The 22751-nt window shown below is 39.9% G+C and overlaps 1 protein-coding gene across 7 annotated transcripts in view; it reads left to right on the top strand.

Annotated features, from left to right (window-relative positions):
* The first annotated feature begins 6669 nt into the window (after nucleotides 1–6669).
* The window catches only part of tanc2b (tetratricopeptide repeat, ankyrin repeat and coiled-coil containing 2b), a 155978-nt gene continuing 139896 nt past the window's right edge, over nucleotides 6670–22751 (top strand). For all 7 annotated transcript variants that reach the window (XM_036142109.1, XM_036142100.1, XM_036142099.1 and 4 more), the window contains exon 1: nucleotides 6670–6768. In XM_036142109.1, coding sequence (XP_035998002.1) covers nucleotides 6702–6768 — 67 coding nt within the window. In that variant the 5' untranslated portion in view covers nucleotides 6670–6701. The remainder of the gene's footprint in view (nucleotides 6769–22751) is intronic.

The raw sequence follows: 22751 nt of genomic DNA, 5'->3' as shown, positions 1-22751 counted from the left end.
ACTGTCGTAAGAGACAAATAGTCAGGAATCCACTCCTCTCTGCCGTTTCTCCCCATTTGATTAAGTTTTGACATTTATGTTTCCTTGTCAGACTGACAGATTGCGCCGTAATTGCCTGAAGAAACGTGCGTCCCACTGGGCCTGCAGCATTAGTCTTCCTGCGCTGTCTGTGCTTCATTTATCTTGAGCTGCTCATTGTCTTTGATGGGCGACACCTAATTACTTATTTTTCAAACCGATATTTATTCCATCTTTGGGAAGAGCTAAGTCATTGCTCTGGATTTACCCTAAACGTCTTTGTTTATTTGCATGCGTTAAAACCTATGCCGGTGGAAAAGGCAAATTCAATTTAAAGCATTTAAAGTCCTTTGTGTCTGTTGTAGCTTCTGCTTTAATGTTAATCACAGTGAGAGCCGTCCTTTGGGAAACGCACCCCCCCCCCCCCCCTCTAATCGTATCATTGAGTCTGTGTGGTTTCCTCTCGGATTAGTTTTAATTCAAAGGCAGGAGGGTAACATGAGATAAATCCCATTTGATGCCCTGTGACACCGGCCTTTGCCATCTCTGGCCCCATTAAAGGCTACTCCATTGATTGAAAATACGCTTTGTAATTAATGGAGGGCCACAGCCAATCTAAGGGCCAGCCTCACACCCAAAAGGGAGGGGGTGCTCGTGCACCTGCGGCTGCCTGAATTCCTTACAAGTTAAAAAAATAAAAATCTAGAGGCTGATTAAAAATTCATTTAGACATTACGGCGGTGCAGTGTGAGCGACTTAAGGTCGTCTTATAACGCTGATAACTAAGTGTCATACCATCACGCAGCTTTTCTTCAAGCAGTGGCAGTCTGTTGGAAGCCTCCGATGCCTCAAAGGGATGTTTGATACCTTAACTATTCACACCCACCTGAGCTTCTGCACATTCTTTCTTGTCACAGCTGCAAACCATGGTGCATTTATTGGGTTTGTATGCGACAGATCAATATGAAGTGGTGCGTAGTTGTGGAGGGGGGACAGGAATAATCTGAAGGTTTTAGAGAACATGGATGAAGAAACAGCATAAAGATGACCAGGGAACACAGGTCAGGGATAAAGATGAGACGTTTATGAAAACTAAAGCACACCGACCTTTTCACATGTTGCTTTCTGTAAGATTTAATATTTAATCTAGCACACAAAATTGTGTGACACAAACAGATGTGGGGGGAATTTTTTTTCAAAACATCATGTTCCGGAGCATGTTGACGGCGCTCTTTCCAGCAAGCGTCCCGAGCCGTTTGATTCATCTTTCATTAGAACAAACAAGCGTGCCGTTTGTAGTCACATTAGCCGCTAAAAGCTGCTCGTGCGAGCCTGGTGAATGTGCCTTTAAGTGGGGTTTTAACAAACAGGAGGAGCACTGGGAGCAAGCTGTGGAGGATCCTGAGATGGGCTGCATCCGCTTGGGCGCATTTTGGATTCTGTGAGAGCGTGCTGCTTCTTGGCTTCCCTTCACAAAAGGCCCGGCGCTCAGGGGTCAGAATGCTCACTGCCTCATATGCAAACCTTATGTGTGATCCTCTCTCTCGCGCGCGCTTTTTCCCCCGTCCTGTTTAGATTTTAATCAATGATTCTGTCTTCCAGGAAACCGACAGCTACACGTCTTCTCATTTTCTGCTCTGGCAGCTTGTTAACGTCGAGCTGTCGCTCCTGTTCTGCTCACGGTTAAACGAACGGAAACACATTCACCCGGATAGACGCTGTTGTCTTTGAGGGTTTTTTTTTTTTTTTTCTCCTCTTCTTTCCTCTGTAGCCTTTTCACTCCGAGGAGGAGCTGACAGAGTTACAGTGGGTATTTACGGAGTGAGTCATGGCTTTTTAAGATTTCAAGTTAGTATAATCACAGCTTAGCCTATGGCCTGCAGGCTATCCAAACCAGTCATAATAGGGCTGTTTGCTCCTCGAGTTTCATGCCGAGCTCGAGTGGTGATGGGTTGATTCGTGCACGGCCGCGCCACATACGCGAACAGATCTGACCTGTTGCCTCTTTACTCTCCTTTCGTTTGTATCTGTAACAGGAAGGCACACTGCCTATAACCATCCTTCTTTTTAGGAAAGGGGCTTACATGTTTCAGCAGCATAGCACCGCCTATCTGCTGTTCACTCTGTAAATGAACAGGGGTTAAACTAAAAAAAAAGAAAAATCTGAATTTGCGCTCCGTCTACCTTAAAGCTGCCGGGTGGCTTTGATGAGGCTTTTCATCTGAGCCTCGGCTAGAAGTGAGGATCACTCGTGTTTCGGCGTCGTGAATCAGCTTTGATGATTCCTACAGTAAAGTTTCTTCTCGCAGGTAAGGCAATCCAGCCTGCCCAGTTGAGATGGATACTTTTTAAGCTTTTCCCTCGGGCCCTAAAGTCGTAAAGTTTACAGCTGATTCCAAGACTCTCAGCAGCACGCAGCATAAAACCAGAAATGCGCTAATGTGCGTTTTGTGTGACCAATCGGGGTTTAGTAACGGTGATATCATCCCTGCCTCCAGCTTCCCTCACGGCGGAGGTGGTACAAAGATCTGGGGTGGTTTATAGTCCCTTTCAAGGTCAGTGGGATGTCGTAACTGTTGGGGAGAAGGGGGAGAAGAGGAGGAAGAAGGGCTTTTGGAGAGCTTTTTCACTTTTTTATTTAGATGTTTATTTCTTGTTCGGGTTCGCAGCTGGAGCTTAACTGTGGAGGCTCCACTGAGTAAGCTGCACCTAACGGAGAACATCTGCTGCCATCCTCTTTACTACAAGAGCTCACATCAAAGAATTTTGAAGGCACTGTGGTGGAGGAGGAGGAGGAGGAGGGTAGGGGTTATAGGGATAGCTGAGAAAGGGAAACTGTGGGATTCAGCTGTGACAAAAAAATAATAAAAATACCATCATGATATTAAGGATCGTGTAATTTATTTATAACAGTTTGATCAAAGGCACAAAATTGGTTTGGTGATGTTTAAAATATCAAAATTTACTTATTTGAAAACGGTGTTTTTTAAAAAAAAAGATTAGCACTATACAATAAATACAGTATCTTCTACACCTGGGATCCCTGGTAAAGATATGTAAAATTTGTTTTAAGATTACGTTAATGGTTTTTAAACGTTTGAAAGGGTCAGCTCCTCTCTATCTTCCTGAGCATTTGTCAGTCCATGTTCCAGCTCGATCAACAAGATCAGCAAATCAACTGACTTTGGATGCGCCAAGATCACAGCCTAAACCTAGAGTGGACCAAGCATTTGCTGTTGCTGCACCAAGACTCTGGATCTGTCTGCCTGTGAATATTAGAACAGCCCAGGTGCTTTTAACTTAAGCCGAGGAGACTCTTTTATCATTCTTTTATCATTTTCTTTTAGTGTTTTTAGCATTTGAACTTTATCATTTCCAACTATTCTCATTTCGTTTTTTGTATTTATATATATATATATATATATATATATATATATATGCACTTTGGACAGAGGCATCTGTATTAAATGTGCTCTATAAATAAAGTTGACATTGACATGAAATGTCTTTTTATTGTTGTTTATTGCAGTAGCATATTATAACAAAACCCAAGGACAATACTCACTAAAAAAGATTTTGACATTTGATGCCTCGAGAGTTTACCTTGAAATTAGTCATTGCTGATTTGTTTTTAAAAACTTTGCTTCTACACACCCAAAATCACTAAGATAGCAAAAGCAAAATAATTAACTAAAGTTAACTAAGTTAAATTTTGTCAGAATAGCATTATCTTTTTAAAATGACAACGTTTAAGCAGGACTTAAACACATTTTTCATTGAGACTATATTTCTGTAGTAAAAAATGTTTGTTTTATTGCTCTAACGTAATATTCTACTCTTAAATGTTTTCATTAGCTTTCAGCAGAATATCCCCATAATTAACAGAAATAAAGGATTTAAAACATGGGTATGTGTCTAATTAATGTCTTTCACTTAACTCAATGAACATTTCAACAATATTTTAATTTGTTAATTATGACTGCATCTTTCAGTTTCCTAAGGTGATCAGAGTGTAGAGAACCTTATGCCTTTTGCTCTGCTGACACAATAATTAAACAAACACTGGCATGCTGCTGTGTGCAGCAGCAGGACTTATTAGAGGAAACAACTCCTGCGCTTGCTTACATTTACCCTTTTCTCTGCTTGCAAGAGCAACAGAAGATTATATTGATGCACTCTGGATAAATCCTGCCCTCTCTGCTTCCGTTTCCTGTCTGAGACTGTCTCCATCAATACATCAATGCTCGTTTTCCCCTCTGCCGGCTCAAAGCCAGCCAGATGCTACGGAGACATCTCTGGTCGCATGTATTATTGTTCTTTTTTTTTTATTTATTTAGTCAGGTTTAATTCAGGGGTTTATAGTTATACACTCCCACCTAAGTTGTCCTGATGCTGCAGAGGTTTAGAAGTTAATATAAGTTCATAAATTCCTTTATTGTCCCACAACAGGGAAATTCGGGTGACTGTGGAAAAAGACAGTTAGACTTAATTTTTAGTAATGGAAATAAAAAAAAACCCAACACAAAACAAGCTAATCTAATCTCAAGGTAGTTCTAACGCATCAGAATGAGCTTATCAGAAAAGCCAAGATAAAAGTAAAATAGTATAATAAATACAAGCGTAAATAACACACAATTATTGATAATACTTTGGTGAAATTTTTTTTCAAGTTAAAAGCAGTGTAGAAAACCCCAGACCATTTACAGAACGATAACAGATAATATGCAATTTGCTTGATGGTGCAGCATCATCACGAAGTGGCTGAGGTGTGTGTAAGTGTACCTAACCGTCTGAGAGAGAGTGTAAGCGATTCACGATCCAATCAGAACCCGTGCAACCATTAGCATGTTGTAAACACGTATCGACTACGTTATGAGCAGCAGAGATTATAAAGTTTAACAGCAGCTTATATCTCTAATGGAAGGAAAATACCCAGAAAATGTATTTGATTCATTTCTCTGTTAAAACCCTGTTTTTTTATACCCCTGTCTTCTGTTGACTTTGTCCAAACAGCAAATATTCTCACTCAGTATTTCCTCAAAACAAAGCTTGCTTCACCACCTCCTTATCAGTCTTTCACAGGGAGGGACTTGGTGGACTGTAGTAAACTTGATCAGATTAAAATTCAATAGTTTCTCAGTACAATAAATCCGCTTTTCTGTCCTAACTAAACACTCATATCTGGGGGAAATACTATGCCTTGTTAAAGCTGGTGGGGTTGTTAAAAAACATTTTCTGTTCGTCCAGCCATCTCTTCCTGCTTATAATATATCTGGTTGTAGGTGAACTGCTCCAGGATGAAAATCCTGACACGCTCCCCCCCCAGTTCCCTCTGGGGGACCCCGAGGCGCTCCCAGGACAAAAGGGATATATCATTTCTCCAGCAACCTCTGGGTCTCCTCCGCATGAAATGTGCCGGAAAAACCTTCAAAGGAAGGCATTCAGGAGGCGTCCTTATCAGATGCCTGAACCATTTCAGCGATAACTAAAAGTGCTAAAAGCGCTTTCCCCTGATAACCACTCACAAACGCGTACACTTTCTTACGCCAACGCACAATTTGGTGGGGAATTAAGCACAACCTGGAATCAAACCCAAAACTTACAGGTTGCAAGCCGACTTATCCCCTCAATACTAATATTATTACCCCTTGGCCCATTTTACATGATGTTGTGAAACTATCACAAAGCTTTAAAATTTGATTAGGATTAGTTGTTTTTTTTTAAGATAGAAGGGTACAGAGTTGTGCTGAGCTTTAAAGTGGAAGGGAAATGATAAATGTTTCTCGTAAAACCTTTTTACAATTAAATTTCTAAAAAAGTGTGCAGGCAAAAAATATGCACCCTGCGACTAATGGTCTCCACAGAAGAGAGGCAAAGCGCTCAAAGAAGTGCAGTGAAGTCGTGTTTGCAACAAGCCGTGTGGCAGACCCAGTAAACACGCAAAAAGAAGGAGCTCTGATCAGACGAGACCAAAACTGGACCTTTTTGGCCTAAGTGTAAAAACAGGACATCACCCATGATACGCCAGCCCCATGGTGAAGCACGGTGGTGGCAGCATGAAGCTGAACAGGACAGAATACAGACAATGTAGCTGTTGTCCTATTTCTTAACGTTATTCCATCCTGAACGCTGTCTAAATCTTTACTGCATCTGATTTGGGTTTCTTTGTCTGCATTCGTTTTTGCCTTTTACCTCTCATCCTGATGCGGCTACTGAATAAGTATGAATTAAACGCTCATCATCCTTTACCTCGTGGTAGCACCGGGCGCACCGTGTTTGCCAAGTAAGAGTGAAGGCCTGGGGATCTTACTCCAAGATGTGTTGTAAACCCACTTGTTCTTCCTTCTATTGTTCTCTAATTACAAGAACGCATTTGATCTCGCACTTTGATGACGGAGATAAGATTAGGCATTCATGAATGGGATTTTCCCCGCTTCATTTTTCTGATACATTAACTTCTTTTGAAGCCTCCCCTCTTCTCTCCTATCTGGAGAATTTAGCTGCTAGGCGCTCTCTGATACCGCTGATAATCCTTTTGAACTGATGAATTCTCTTGTTGACGGCCGGATGTCCACGCGGACATCCGGCCGTCCTAAAAGGCTCAATTCCTAAAACGAATCTGTGTTTTCTTTGCTTTCTTCCGCCAGGTTTCTTTGTGTAGTCGGACATCCGCCGCCGCAGTCATGTTTAGGAACAGCTTGAAGATGCTGCTGACGGGAGGCAAGGCCAACCGCAAGAGTCGCAACAGCGGTGAGTGCGATGGTCTCTTACGATGGCCGCCACGATGGCGCTTCTGCCTGTCAGCTACAGGAGGCGTCAGCGAGGTCTCTCATTTTATTTTAGATATAAATAAAACTCTCCAAGGTTTTTCAGTTCAGGTTTCTGAAAAAGCAGTTGTTAGGCACTTAGATAAGAGTGGGAAACTCTCTTTGCTCTAAGTGAATAAAAAAAAAGGCCTCAGGGCTGTTCAGGAGGAGGAATTGGTCAAATGGGAAAGGTAACGGTGCAATTATTTTTAGTTTTTTTTTTTTTTTTTCCTGCGTCACAGTATTGTCAGAACTTAAATCCAGCTTTTCTCTGGTATTTAAGGAATGTCATGCCAAGTCGAGCAGCGCCGCGAACAGTTGCTTCAGTACACAGCGGGGAATTTCCTTCACTGTTCAGGCTTTTCACAGCCATTGGTTCTATTTCTATCGCCGTTCTGCGTCATTGCGTTACTGCGTCTGTCTGCGGTTCATCCAGCAAGATGAAATTGTTTAATGGATCCATTTCAGTGGTTTTCGTTAGCGCTCTAAAGGTGCGATAGTTTAAAAGGAATTTATTTACACTTCTGTTAAAGTCAGAAAGGAAGTTCTTAGTTGGATTTTTGTACAAGGCTGGGTAGAAAAAACTAATTGTGACGTACTGACAGACACGACATAACTTTATAAACAAACATAAATAATTGTTTTTTATTAAAACAGCTATTCTGTTCCAATCTCACTTTTGTTCTCCTAATTAGTTTCTTACTCTGATCTGTTCAGGTGTCGACGGTCATCTTCATCACTGCTTTAATAACATGCGTCCATACCTAATATGTGAAATGTTTTTCATTAATAACATGACTATTTGATAATCAAAGCATCACAAAGCTTCATCTTACGTTCATTGATTCCTTCACAAGTTTTACTTTTTACAGTTATCAGTTATAAAACATTTATCCTGTTTCAGATTTTTTTTTTTTTTTTGCTAATGCAGCCAGATTTCTTGAAATATGAAAAAAATACTTATCAACTCGGAGGATTTCCCAAACCACAATAAACCAGGACAGGTGGAGCTACTTTACTGTTGTGATGTCCTGATCTGCACGGCTTTTAAGACTCGAGAATACTTGCCGTTACCAAATATTGTGGCCCTGCTTCCTTCAGCGTCTTTGTGTATTTACTATATGTATGAAGTAGTCGTGCATGACTGGAGTTCCCTCTGGTGTTTTCCTATCTGTTGCAGTCATCTTGCAGGGAATTCACTCATCCCGGCGGACGGGATGCGGTCTCACAAGCTGTCTCCAGCTCTGCAACATCTGTATCATGTGTCTCTCTGCCCATAACACTATGACCACTTTTTATTTGAAATGCCTAACTAAGCCGCAGTTAGGAACAACACCAAAACTAGACGTTCAGACGTTTTTAGATAAGCTGCTCTAATGCTTTGAAGGGCATAACCAGGCTGACTTATCGGCGTCTGACAAGCAGGGAGCGCTGCTGCTGCTGCTGCAGAGGGAAAAGCACTTGGCTCCAACCGTGGAGTTTTCTCCCTGACTGTGCTGCCATACAGCACGAGCAGGCTGCTTAAAATCGGGTCTTGGTTCAAAAGAGATAAAATGATTGCGGTTTTTGAAGCCGGTCGGAGAAGGCTTCGGACACCTGCTAATCTGAACACAGCGGAAAAAATGGTTTTAGCCTCAAGTTATTAAGATACTGAATGGCAGGTTTAAAACTGAGTAACAGAGATAAGCTTTCTTTGATCGAGATGAGGTTAACTTTTATAGAACTGCAGAGTTTTATGTTGTGTATATAAACATTGAAATGCCTTTTTGATCCTCCTCATAGTGAAGCAGTTTCAGATCAATCAGGTACCACCAGATAGAAGTTTCCACAATTATGTTGCAAGTGTGACTCCATGGGGACATTTTAATTATATCACTCATGAAATTGTTCCTTTTGTCTGTGTATTGTAGTATCTGATAAGTATTTATACATACAGAGCTGTTGTATTTTAGGTACGTTAGGAGTTATTTTTTCATCACCCTCCTCCTCATCCTCCCATCAGGGGTTGGAAAAGTGGCACTAGACTCGAAGCAAAGTCAACAGTCTGACACTGCAATTACAGTTATGGCATCTGCTGATTACAAAATGAGAAATGGGGTTGAAAGGTTGGTGTGTCTGGACTGGGAGATTTTGCATGACTAATGGGTATTTAGATGGATGGGCGGGAGAACTGCGGTGAGAAGGAGGGGGGGGGTAAAAAAAGAATAAACATGAACTTGTCAGTCTGGAAGTTCAAATTATTCTGCTCTTTGTCAGGACAGAAAAGTCAAAGGTTAAAAGAGAACAAAGCAAAACTAAATTTAAATCATTGAAAGTATCACAGCAGAGCAGAGTTTGACGCAATTAGAGGTCTTATTCTATAGTACAGAAAGAAAATGACATTTTTATCAATATACATAAATACCTAGACATTTATGAATATACATGAATACCGAGACACTTTCCACTTATATATAGGTTCATGTCTTGTATATACCATAGTTATACAAGACATGTTTGCTTTACCAAAGGAGGCTTTATACCTATAAAGCCTCCTTTGATGACTTATTTTATTGTTGTTAAGATATTAGGTACAAACTGATGCCAAAGATGACAGAGGAATATATATAAAGAATATTATTAAAGGTCCATTTTAATGTGTTAATGTTTCATCAGCACAGACATAAGCTATTTGCTTGCCAGAGCTATTTAGTGGCAAGTCTTCATTTTTGTGCAGTTTGAGAATCAGACATACTAGCAAACAGTTGGCAAAGAGATTGATAGATTTACTTATGAAGGTTTATAAACACACAAAGTTTAGTGCTGTGTGAAAAACAAATGTCTGGACTTACAAGGTCCACCAAACCTGGATTTTGTGGCTGGTTTCCTGATCACCAATTTGTTAGCTTTATCCTGCTGGGACCAATTTTAGCTGATTCTGATTTCTCTTTAAGAACAATAGACAAAAGCAAACTATTTTTTTCCTAGCTTCTAGATGTGTTGATTGAATATGAAACTCTTCACAGTAAAGTCATGGCTAAAAAGCTAGAAATAAAATAAAATCCTCCAGTTTATAGCACAGAGGTATTTGTACTAAAACTCTACTAAAAAGAATTACAGCTCTGTTTCTTTAGAAGGCTGATTTATGCTCTCTACCATATTTTTTTTGTTTATCCTCACTCCTGAAAATGTTGTGCCTTTTCTCTCCCCCCCCCCCCTAAAGATCCTTTTAAATAAGGAAAAAAGCTGCAGTGAAGTAGCCGTAAATCTGTGGGATTTTCAAGACTTCCAACATTTTCTGTTCCAGCATTTTACGTGACAGAAAGAAATTGACTTTTCAGGTGGGGAGAAAAAGGAGCATCTTCAAACTTCCCTGCAAAATTCTCACCATACTTAAAGCCCTGTTGGATTTGTACAGTACCCTTGAGTGCTCTGAATGGTGCTTTTGAATAAAATGCATTCTTATTCTTATTAAAAGCTGTGGTCTAAAGAAACACCAAATATGGCACCATATCAAATAATAAATAGTTTCCTTTCAAGCAGCTATTGTGAACATATTGGTATTGCAACATTAGTACATCAATTTGAACAATATCTATATTGCCAAGGACTGCTCAAAATGTATTATTGTACTCTCAAGTGTCGTTAACTCACACTGATGAAGGGTTCCAGGAGGCTCAAGGTCACAGAGAGTAATTGAAACATAGAGGAGAAAGAGAGGATGATATAAAATGTGGATTTATCCCAATATCTAGTATCATCACAGACATTCTAATAATACACCGCTATAATTTCATACAGCCCTGCTTCTTACTTTTCCGTGATTCCTCTGACGAAAGAAGCTAGCCTTTAGCCTTTAGCCTTCTTCCCACAATAACAACCTCCACACTAAAGAGTGTTGCTGACAGTGTGACCTGTTTTTGTGGCGTTCACTGATCAGAGAAAAACAACACACAGATTTTTAATTCCCGACCAACGAATCACAGATGTATGATGCTTTTGTGATTGCAATTTGAGCTTGGGGAAGTAAAACATTACAACGCTTTGTTATAGTTTTAGGGCAAATTAAGACGTTTTTTCCAAAATACAAAGAAAAGCTTGCAATGTTTAGCCCTGGATAAGACCAGACAAGGCAAAAACAAACTCAAGGTAATCTAGAAAAGGCTTTGTTAGTACCAGAACTTTCCTCAAGTTATTAAACTTTACAGACACTGACATCTTTTTTAGTATCAATTAGTATCTGAGTATCGATTTGTTTATGGACAGTTCCAGTTTCTCCCCGGTTCCAGTAACTCAAAAAGTCTGAAGGCAGCAGCTGCTTGACAGGAATCAAATTGCCCCCCCTCTAATTACAGGAGTCTAATTGATGGCTCATTCTCCACAGTAGTTGAAAAATCTAATTAGAGATCATCAGATTAGCAAACATGCTTTGAGCTTTGAGGCACAAGCAAGAAGTGACAAAGCAGCCGGGGCCTAATGCAGTCTAAATGCGGTTACTGTGCATTTCTGAATAGAACGTGAAGGCCTGACGCACCGACGGCAAGTTCTCGTAAAGGTAATAACATGCTTTGTCCTGCTACTGTCGTCATACTCACTGATTTATAGCCCTCTGTAAAATATGTCTGTTCCCTGCAGTCAGTCTTATCTTATTAATTCATTTTCTAAATGGCATCATTCAAGATTTGCATCAACTTTGTGGATTTCAGAAAATGGCAAAAATAAAACTGATAACCCTTTACACCAGATTATTAAAATAAATGACTACTTAATAAATGTGTTGTTATTATTATTATTATTATTATTATTATTATTATTATTATTATTATTATTATTATTATTATTATCATTATTATTATTATTATTATCGGGATGTTTTTGTAACTACTTTTGGTTTCTGTCCCTAATCTTGACTGTAAATTTTAATTACAGATAATAAGGTTTTAGTAATGGCTTAGTTAAGTGAAATCCTTCTGCAAACTCTGATCTATGAATCAACAGTTATTTCCAGACAGGCTCATTTTCATGTAATTTATTATTTATATTATTTCTGTGTTAGCTTATATATTTAAACTCTATCTGCAGAGCAGTAGAGCAGTTTATGTATTTCAGAATTGAATAAATGCTGATTTTTGCAAAACATTTGTATGCAGATGTACATTTACATATATATTGCTCGCTCACATTCAAAGCAAGCTATACCATATCCAGCATTAGACATTAGCGACTGGATCATATGCACCGAGATAAATGGTTTCTCCCTGTGGAATATTTCTCAGATAGATGTAAGCTTCCGGAGGAGGGGCAGCGGCTGAACAGGAGCCGACTCTGGCTGATCTCCACGGAGCGACAGATTGGCACCGACTGCTCCACAGAATGTTCCCTTCCTTCCTGTATTAATGAACCAAAGGAAAAGTGAATGGAAGCAGATCCTGTTAACAGGCGGCAGCTCCGTCCACCTGCAGAAGGGGTAGCTTAGTGAATGTGGGACGCTTTCGGCCCCATTCACTGCGGATACGAAAATAGAAAGCAAAATAAATTATTGGGAGGATTTGGGAATATGTCTGTTGGTTAGCTGGAAAGGAAATATATTAATAAAAATCTAGAAGAGGCGTGATTAAGGCCAGTTTTGGATATTGTGCAAAACGTTAACATAAATATGAAACTGCAGCAACATTATTCGATTATTTGTTGTCTCATCCTTTTCTTAGGTTATATCTATCTATCTGTCTATCTATCTGTCTATCTATCTATCTATCTGTCTGTCTATCTATATATCTATCTATCTATCTATCTATCTATCTATCTATCTGTCTGTCTGTCTGTCTGTCTGTCTGTCTGTCTGTCTGTCTGTCTGTCTGTCTGTCTGTCTGTCTGTCTGTCTGTCTGTCTGTCTGTCTGTCTGTCTGTCTGTCTGTCTGTCTGTCTGTCTGTCTAAAGTTAAGAGTCTACATTCTCTTGAAAGAACACCTGTACTGCTGTTTGTGTGATTCTAGTCCTGCTAACTTTGCTTATTGCTAATAGAAGGTGCTAAACACATTTTAAAATGTCAACTCTGTTCATCATGATTCAGCCTTTGTTTGATAAAAACAGTCAAACTTGTGAAACAATAATATATATGCCAAACTGAGATGTCGTATCTGCTACTAATATTAGTGATTATTGACTGCTTGTGGCAGGAAGGCTGTCTAAACACATTTAGAATTATGTTCTTATATGTTAATGTTTATAGTAGTTCTTAAGGGTCAATAAGGGTCTCAATGGTTTCTTGTTTGTTTTTTAGGCCTCTTAGCTCCAACGCAGGAATCATTCAGGCAAAATGGGCTCTAAACTTTGAGACATAAACCAGACGTGTGTTAACACATAACAAATAAATTATCTTAACATCCTAAGGAAACTTGGGATCTTAATGGGTCTTAAGCACTGTGCAGTGCTACCCACTACACAGTGGCGCTACCCACTGCACAGTGGCGCAGTGGGTAGCACTGTTGCCTTGCTGCAAAAAAGGTTCTGGGTTCAAATCCAACCCTGGGTCTTTCTGCATGGAGTTTGCATGTTCTCCCTGTGCATGCGTGGGTTCTCTCCGGGTACTCCGGCTTCCTCCCACAGTCCAAAAACATGACTGTTATGTTAATTGGCTTCTCTAAATTGTCCTTAGGTGTGAGTGTGTGTGTTAATGGTTGTTTGTCCTGTCTGTCTCTGTGTTGCCATGCGACAGAGTGGCGACCTGTCCAGGGTGAACCCTGCATCTCGCCCAGTGAACACTAGGCACTAGCAACCCCCGCGAGGTAAGCCGGGGTTGCATAGGGCGGTCAGAAAGTGGAGTTCCTAAGGAACTCTCACAAATATATATATATATATATATATATATATATATATATATATATATATATATATATATATATATATATATATATATATATATATATATATATATATATGCATGTATGTATGCATGTATAATAATAATTGAACTTTATTGATCTCACAATGGAGAAATTCACTTCTGCATCTTAACCCATGCATCTTAGCCCACTGCTCCCCAAGGGGATGGGGAGCAATCCCCTTGGGCCTTGGGAGCAATCAGAGTTTAAGGGTCTTGCTCAGGGACCCAGAGTGTCGGGACCAGGGATTGAACCGGGTACTTGCATCCTTCTCTGAGTGCAAGCGCGCTGCTCTAACCACTCGGCCACGAGTATGTACATATACATACATGTATGTATGTATGTATGTACGTATGTATGTGTGTATGTATATGTACATACATACATACACACACACATACATACATGTATGTATGTATGTATGTATGTATGTATGTATGTGTACATACACACACATACATACAGGTATGTATGTATGTATGTATGTATGTGTGTGTATATATGTATATGTGTATATATATGTATATGTGTATATATATGTATATGTTTGTATAGAATTTTCCTAAAGCACTATAAGCTGAAAACCTAGGATACGTTAGATGACAAACTGAAGGATGATTCATTTCCCAGGTGTGGTGTTATCTTTTTGCAGGCACTGTTCATCTGCTGGAGATACAGTATTTTCACGTTTGACAAAAAATAGTTTAAAAAAATGTTCAAGTCCAAAGACAAATCATCAAACAGAACTGTTCTCCAAGACAACTTTAAAATATTATAGGAAAGTCTGTAGATAATATTTTATAAACTTCTTTCTAGCTCATACTGCACATCGATAACCTATTTGTAGGTATGATTCCCACAAATAGTCTGCCAGTGTGGTTCACAGCTGTCGAAGGAGAGCTTTGACCTTTTGGTTACTAAGAACAACAGACTAATGTCTATGACCTTCTTCAGCTTCTCTGCAATCTGTCATTTAACTTTCACCCTTCAGCTGTTGACATCCTGAGGTGCCTTTATGCTGTGTTACCTTGGCAACTGTTGAACCAACACAATGGTCCTATGAGAGTAATGGTGCTATGTTAATATAGCCACCCAAAAAAAGAGTAATTTCTCCCATAGAATGGGAAAATGTTTGCCTTACTCTCAACAAACTGACTTCTTCTCATCAGTTGATCGTTTTGTCTGTTTTCTCTACTCTCTATAAAATTCATAATCCCCTCTGAAACTCTGCCGAAGAAAGCTGTGCTCTTCTTTAACGACCTCGGCAGTCTTCCTGCAAAACTTAAAAGGGATGAGGAGAAGTAACTCCCTTCGTGGGGTCAGACACAATTTACAGGTCGATGAAGTGGACGGCTTGGTCTCTGAAACTGCTAACCTCGTCGGTTGGCACCGGTGGCCTCGTCTGGGTAACCGTGGTAACAAAAGCGGTGCCAACGCGAAGGCACACTGAAAGTCAAAGACCACTCAGACTGTACATGAAGCATCAAGAGGGTGTGGGGGCTGAGAGAGAGAAAGAGAAAGAAAGAGAGAGACGATGTGACCGAAGTGTCAGAAGTGGCTTTCTGGTGTCTTCTGGAGTGTGGGAGGCACTTGTGGGCTCATCATTATGCTTTAGTGGAGATACATGATGCACATACCACCCTCATGTTGGCCGGCCATGCACCTTACCTGAAGGACCTCCTTTAAGTCCATCTGGATGGGGATTGTTACAGCGTTGAATCTCCCGACAGAGCCACAGCAGTGTCAGGAACAACATCAGGTTTTTACACTAAACAACGCATAAGATTATTTTTGGTCTGTTGCAATTATTTATAGTCGTGATCCGGTTGCATCAGGTCAGGCATGTGGGGTAAAACATCTGTGTGAGGGAGCAGCTGAATGGAGTCACCTTCTTTGCTGGATTTCATGAGAAGATTGAATTTTTGTATTTGTATTTTTAGGACCATAAAGCCCACCGTATTATAAGCCACATTAAATATTCTTCCCAAGTGAATATGATTTTTGCACCTAAAATAAGAACAATTCAACTCCATCTTATTTCAAGTACAGGGAATATATGTTTTTTTAGGGGTAAAATTACTCATTCCATTAGAAAATAGTCCTATTTAGCTGCTCAAAACAAGGACAATAGACTGATTTCAAGAACTTTTTACTTACTTTTAGTTCCCTTTTTACAGTGCGCACCTCCGCATACACAACTCTCTCCTGAGAGGGACAGCTATATGTCTCTGTCGGGAAGATAGAGTATTTGTGCTACACTGCCCTGTTTTATACATAAGGCCAAAATCAATGTAACTTTTAGATTGAATTAACTTACTTGGTTTATTGTTGTTAGCGCGTGCTCTGGGCACGGGCTGCCTTACCTGAACACACTTCTAGTTTTGACATTACAGTCAGGCACTCTTGTGGACAGCTCAGGGGTCCGATCAGGTAGTGACCCTGTGTACCGTAATGCTCTGAATATCCATTGAGTGGAGCGTCTTCGTTGCTAACCAACGTCACACTTACGCATTTCAAAATATTTTTTAGAGCATTGTACTACATAAAATCAGCCAGTAAGCACAATTACGGTTATTTAGTAAGAAGTACAGCACATTTTTAGTGTTTTGAATTGCTGAAAGAATGTGGTAACAGCACTCTTCTGTGTGAAAGATTTTACTGAGTGAAGCATACTCAAACTAGTTTTTAGTCTCTCCGAGGTATTTAAAATTAAATGTATGTGGTTGATTCAAGCTGTCTGCACCATAATGCAGTTAGCAACAAGAAGGTCCAGGGTTCAAACCTCGGCCTGGGAATCCTGCATGGAGTTTGCATGTTCTAGCTTTGCATGTGTGCGTTCTCTCAGGACACTCCAGCTTCCTCGCAAACATGACTGTTAGGTGAATTATTCTCTCTAAATTGTCCTGTGTGTTTATGTATTGCTCTGTGATGGACTGGCGGCCTGTCCAGGGTGTGCCCTGCCTCTCTCCCAATGACCACTGGAGATGCCTTGCTTTCTCCTACTCTCCCGGAGCCTAAATGAACTGCAGACACTTCTCAATGTGTTAAAATAGCCTACATCTATTGACAACAGGGGTATGTACCATTGGACCACCGGTTAGTTTACAACAATTATTTCTGGATATGGTATCCCCCTTCTCCACCACCCCAACACACATGCACACACACATAATAAGTATACTCAAAATTAAGGTTGGCTTTTTCAATCTAAGACATTTTTGCACATCTTTACCCAGGGATGCCAAGATATTTTCTCCCATCTGTATCTTCCTTCATCTCATGCCTGGATGCTGCAAGCCACCAGAACAGAAACTGCATAAAGATGGCCGCCGATATAAGCCCAGCTGCTGCATGCCAGAGTGTGCAGACAAATTTTTATGACAGTTGTGTTCCATCCAATTACAACAGGTGAAGCCTGAGAGCATGGATCTGCCAAACTCACAAGTGTTGCGTTAAAGAGCCAACTCCTGGTGTTCCTAGTTTTGAAGTATAGGAAACCTGCTTATATCTACACACTGTTTTACTCCAACGCATGCTACAAAGACACTATACTGTAAAAGCTAACTGAAGATGAAAAAATAACAATGTTGAGTGTTTGATCTGCTGTAATAAGCCGCACTCACTGCTGCTGATGGTACTCGTCTGCTTGTTGCTACATTTGTATCACAATCGTCAGAATAAGCGCAGTAAAGCACGTCGTTGTCAGGATTTTTGCAGTTGATGTGAGAAAAATGGCATGAGTCACTTCTCAGTTTGTCGTGCCACAAGTCTGCCCTCTTCACTGAGTACCTCTGGTTCTGTGCTACATTGTGTAAAAGATCTAAACCACTTCTAATCTCTGTATGTTATGCCTCAAAGTGACTAGACATTGTTATGATATTTTATAGTAGTCTAAAAGTCTTATGTCAGAGATTAGAATCAGTAATTTTTCCCTTCATCAGCATTCTGCTAGTCAAGCTGATCAAGCGCTAAAAATATTAATGTATTATTTATTCATTGCCTTTGAGCTCAAAACCCCCTACCACTTTTTCTATGTCAAGGCAACAGTCAAGAGCATGCACTTGGATTAACTTCTCTTTTGAGTTTGAGAAAGATTAGATACAGGTTAATGAATACGAATTGAACTCATATATTATTTAGATCCATTTCATATAGTGATATACAGTATTTCAAGTGTTAATTTTGATTATTATGTTTTACAGCGAATGAGAGCCCAAAACTGAGTTTTTCAGAACACTACATAAAAATACTAAAAGAGATTACAATACAGAATCATGGGGAAGACTGCTTTTTCTAAATTAACACTCTCCACAAACGGGGTAAGACCGCAAATTAACATTTTCAAAGAAGTTGGCAATTCAGAAATGTTGCCAAACATAATAATGGTACGTTAAGTGGAAGGCAAACATGTCTTGAGAAAAGGTAACCTTTTAGTCTTTTGAGAGGCTTGCAAAGCTCAATGAAGACTTTTGGGGAGATTCATAAGGTGTGGAGTTGGCGTTTCAGCAGCCACCACACAGAGAGGTATCTGGGACATGAACTGTACCAGAGCCAGCAATGATGAAAAATTGAAGGCAATCAGCTTCCTTAATACCTTAGCAGAGAGCCAGACTTTTGACTTCCATGCCATCTGCAAGTATTGAGTGCGTACATTGTACAGTACATTTACACACTACTCACTAGACCAAGGGTTCCCAGCCCTTTCAGACAAAGCCTCCCCCCAAAAAAAAATAACAGTGCCAGTAACTGGCGACCCCCCTTTTGGAGGGGGCGATCTGCAACAATGGCCTCCTGATAAGAAAGCGCCTGTCTTCCCCATATGTTAAAATAATGCTTATTCTTCTTCTGTACGATTAATGAAAATAAATTATTGGCCAGGAAGGAGATAATTTTCACAAACATTTTTTTGAGATTAATTTCACATATTTACTTGAAAAAACTTGAATGTTCTCTGATGTCGAAAAGTCATGAATTTTTCGGGGGAAACAATAATTCCACAATTAAATGGATAAATTTGCTATATTAACAAGTATATCTCTGACATTGGAAAGTCAGAAATTTGAATCATCATTTGGATCATCACCCCCACTTTGGGAACCCCTGCACTAAAATTGACATTTATGTATTAAAAATTGGATCAATATCTACTTTTATGACTGGTCAGCTAATATCCACCACTTAACAAACTTTTCACAATACATAAAGAATATATAGCATCAGAAATAATCTGTCGCATTTCTAATTTACGGTCTAGTACTTGCACCTCGTCATGTACAAACTGTATCTTTTTGTTGATTATATTGGGTTTAGGAGCAAGTTTATGCTGGAATGAATGGCAGGTATGCCTGAGAAAGAAGCTTCGGCCCAAAGATGTTAACAAAGCCTCAAGACTGTTAATTGAGACTTCTCATACAGGTTAAAAACAAATTCTGGCACTCCTGTAACTAAATATAAAGAAATGTTTGATGGCTTTTGTATAAATCCTTTGCAGTTATTGTGGGATTTGCCCCTCTCAACCCTGCAACTTCCCCTCGGCAGGGTCTTGAGTATCCCGCTGACAGCAGTATGACTGCTGTTCCCACAATCTTTCTGAGTGATTTCACTTGCTGTGTTGGAGCACAGTGACATTTAAATAGAGAGCTGCTCAGGAATCTGTAGGAGTCTCTCTCTCTCTCATGCTGCTCTTTTGTCATGGGAGCTGTACATTTCAGCATTAGCGGTAGGGAGTGGGCAGCTTGATGCGTGGGTAAAGAAGCGTTGGTATAACCTCTCCTCCGTCTCTGATCACAACGTCAATAGTGGTGACTCGCTGTGCTTGTTTCGCTCCCCTCACCTCTCGGTCTATTTATTTTCCTGCTCTCCCTGTATGGCTCTTATCCTACTTTTCCATTTTTCATACTCAACTTCCCTTTAGAGATTCGTATAGGCTCTAAGGAGAAACCCTTAGTATTTAATGGTCCGATTTAGTGTTCTGGATTTATATTACCATTGTTCTTCTCAAGATGATGGGTTAATGAAGGTGATAATAGTCCGAAGTGTGACTGACATTAAGCGGGTATCGTTACTCTGAACTACATACATACTGTGTTGTTTCCTTTAACGGCTGCTGAGAGGCCATTTTATTGACATGATTTTATGGTCATAAAAAGGTGATGACATATTGGAGAGGTGAGATAATTGAGATGCGTGGTTTTATTCATGAAAACAAAATGCATGGTCTGAAATTTGGACACCAATTTTTAAAGCAGGTTGGCCGATAACGACTTTTGTTCATGAGAAAGAAAAAGTTGTTTTGCCTTTGCAATACGCAGAGATGGTACTCCTGGGAAAACCTTCTATTAAATCTGATTTGAAGTAAAATAATCTGGCAAACAGGTTCTGCATGCCTTCCTGTCTATGTGAACAGAAGTCTTACAGGCTCGTTGTTCACCAGACTTCTTAAATGTACAATGTTCAGCTCTTGGCTGGTTAGGTATCAGATTTCAAAAGTGGAGAGTAAATAATGAATCCTGAAGTGTATGTTTTAAGCCTGCAGTTTGACAAAAGAAAGCTTTGCAGTAGCGGTTCTCGCATGTAATAGTTTCTGGCTGAAACGTTGACCACTCTTCTTGGCAGAATTTGTAGAGTTTATTTAAGTTGGTAGGACTCTGCTTTGAAACATGGTCCACAAATTATCACCACAACTGAGGTCATGACTTTCCAGAAGCATTATGTTGGTCTACTTCAAAACCAGTGATGATGTGCTGAGGGTCTTTCTCCTGTTCCAGTTGGAGAAGCTAACTTCAACCAAGTTTCATCCATCTAGCTGTTGGTGGAGGTGAGGTAGAAGAATTTGGAAGTATTCCTCCTCCTCTATTATTCCATAATTTTTTTGCACATGCACCAATGACAGCTTAAAAGCCCCACAGGATGAAGTTGCCACCACCAATCCATCCATCCATCCATTTTCTAACATGTCTATCCCTTGTGGGGTGCATCAGGGGTACTCGTGCCTATCTCCAGCTGTCAATGGGCGAGAGGCGTTGTAAACCCTGGACAGGTCGCCAGTCTATCGCAGGTTGCCACTACCATACTTTACAATTTGTTAGTATTACTTGAGTTGAAACCCCTTTGGTTGACTCACAAACATAAGTTTGGTCATTCTGGCCAAAAAGCTCCATCTTTGTTTTATTTGAACACAACACTTTTTCCAAAACATATATTATGTATATGTAATATAATTTATACTCTACATGTCATTTGTGCAAATTTTGATTGAACTTCTTGAACAACTTGAAGTGTTGGTTGTGGACTATTCGGTTACTTTTGCACCCTCTCTATCCAAAGTTATTGGAAGTGTTCTTCTCTGTTGTCACTAGCACTGGTGTTTCATTATCCTTTCAGTTCAAGCTTGAATTTAGGTGGTTCTTGATGTGTTCTTTTGATCTTGCAAATTTTTGCTTTCATCTGAAGTTGACCGTTTATGTCAGATCTTTAAACATCTGACATGGTTGGGTGTTCTAACAGATTAATGATGCGAAACACACACAAACGAAGCAGTCTAACATTAGGTTTCTGGTAAGTCCTAAACTAAGCTATGCCAAAAATTTGTGGACAACATATAAAACCCAAGACCATGCCAGTAAACCAACCCATTTAACTGAACTCAACCATTTCAGTTTAATGTGTTGGGCAAATATTCTACCAGAATTATGCCAGTGGCTTCTTGATGGGTACAAAAGTGTGTGGTTTCTCTGCAACTTGCTTAGGGATATTAATTCAAATACTAGTGTGGCTGCATGTGTATGTTTCAGCTTATATTAATAACTTTGACCATGTGTGGAGTAGAAAATATCTATAACAAATACAAATGTGTTCATCTAGTTTCTCGCCTTATTTCTTTAGCGGAAAATCACCCAACTGTGGGAGAAATAGGCGTTCAAATAAATTAAGATCCCAAACTTAAACAGGTGACTTTGATGACTGTTTGTAAAATTCTGTTCAGATTATCTTTTATAGAGGTGCATTTACACATTAAGAAGTTTTTTTTATGCTACTCAAATGTCTGAAAGTGTGCTAATTAAGATACATGCAGTAAAGTGGATCCTGATCCAGCGACTTAGTCACAGCCTTGAATTTAAGCTTGAATTTTAGGCCTGGTGAAGGAAACAAAAAAGAAAAACCTGCAGCCACATATAAATTCATATCATGCGAACAGCAGAGAAATGTTTGCAAACAGAAAGCTGCTTGAAGTTGCAAATTTAGCAGCTGGAGTGGAAAATTTCCCTCTGGAATTCACGTAAACTTGCATGCAAAAAATTCCTAGAATCTGTTTGGCATCATGTTTACCGTGTCAAGTTTGCATTTACAATTTGTTTCTCCTGCCCTCAAGTGGCAAGAAGGAAGAGGCTGTACAGTGCTAGATTTGCCCCCCTGACAAATTTCTTCTTCTTTTGCTTTTGTTGTCACACTTACATGTTGCAGATCATCAAACAAATGTTAATATCAGACAAAGTAACATGGAGTAAACACGAAAAGCAGTTTTAAGATGATGATTTCATTTATTGGGAAAAAAGTAATTGCTCCCTAAATCTAATAACTGGGTTACACCTTTTGATAGCATCTGTTGCTGGCCAATTTTTGCCAAAAGAAATGTAAATTAGTCTCCAGAATCATTGTGAATACATTTTGGCCCTCGGTGTCATGGTTTTCAGGTGACGAGCCCACATGCAGATACGATCGGGAGGCAAAGCACAGTTTTAAGATGTTTATTTTAAGAAACAGGCAGATCTAAGGACGGGACTACGGGTGAGTCGGCTGGGTCAGAACGTCAAGGCTGGCGAGTCTGTAAGAAAGAGGAAGTCAGAAACTCTGAAAGTTGAACCAGGGGAATTGCTAGAAGTGCGCTGCTTACCATTTAGCCGGGCGGACCTAACCGGGAAGAAGTAGCGTCGGGAATACTCTATGATTCTACTCAGCTGGAGTTAGGCGGCTGGTGGCTGAGGACGGCTGATGTAACTGGCGAGGGATCCTGAGCGAACCTCGTCGGCAACGGTTGACAGATGGATTGACCAGAGTGAATGCAGAA

Source organism: Fundulus heteroclitus, chromosome 10 (assembly GCF_011125445.2).
Source record: "Fundulus heteroclitus isolate FHET01 chromosome 10, MU-UCD_Fhet_4.1, whole genome shotgun sequence".
Lineage (NCBI taxonomy): Eukaryota > Metazoa > Chordata > Actinopteri > Cyprinodontiformes > Fundulidae > Fundulus > Fundulus heteroclitus.
This window is presented reverse-complemented; position numbering and strand designations above follow the sequence as displayed.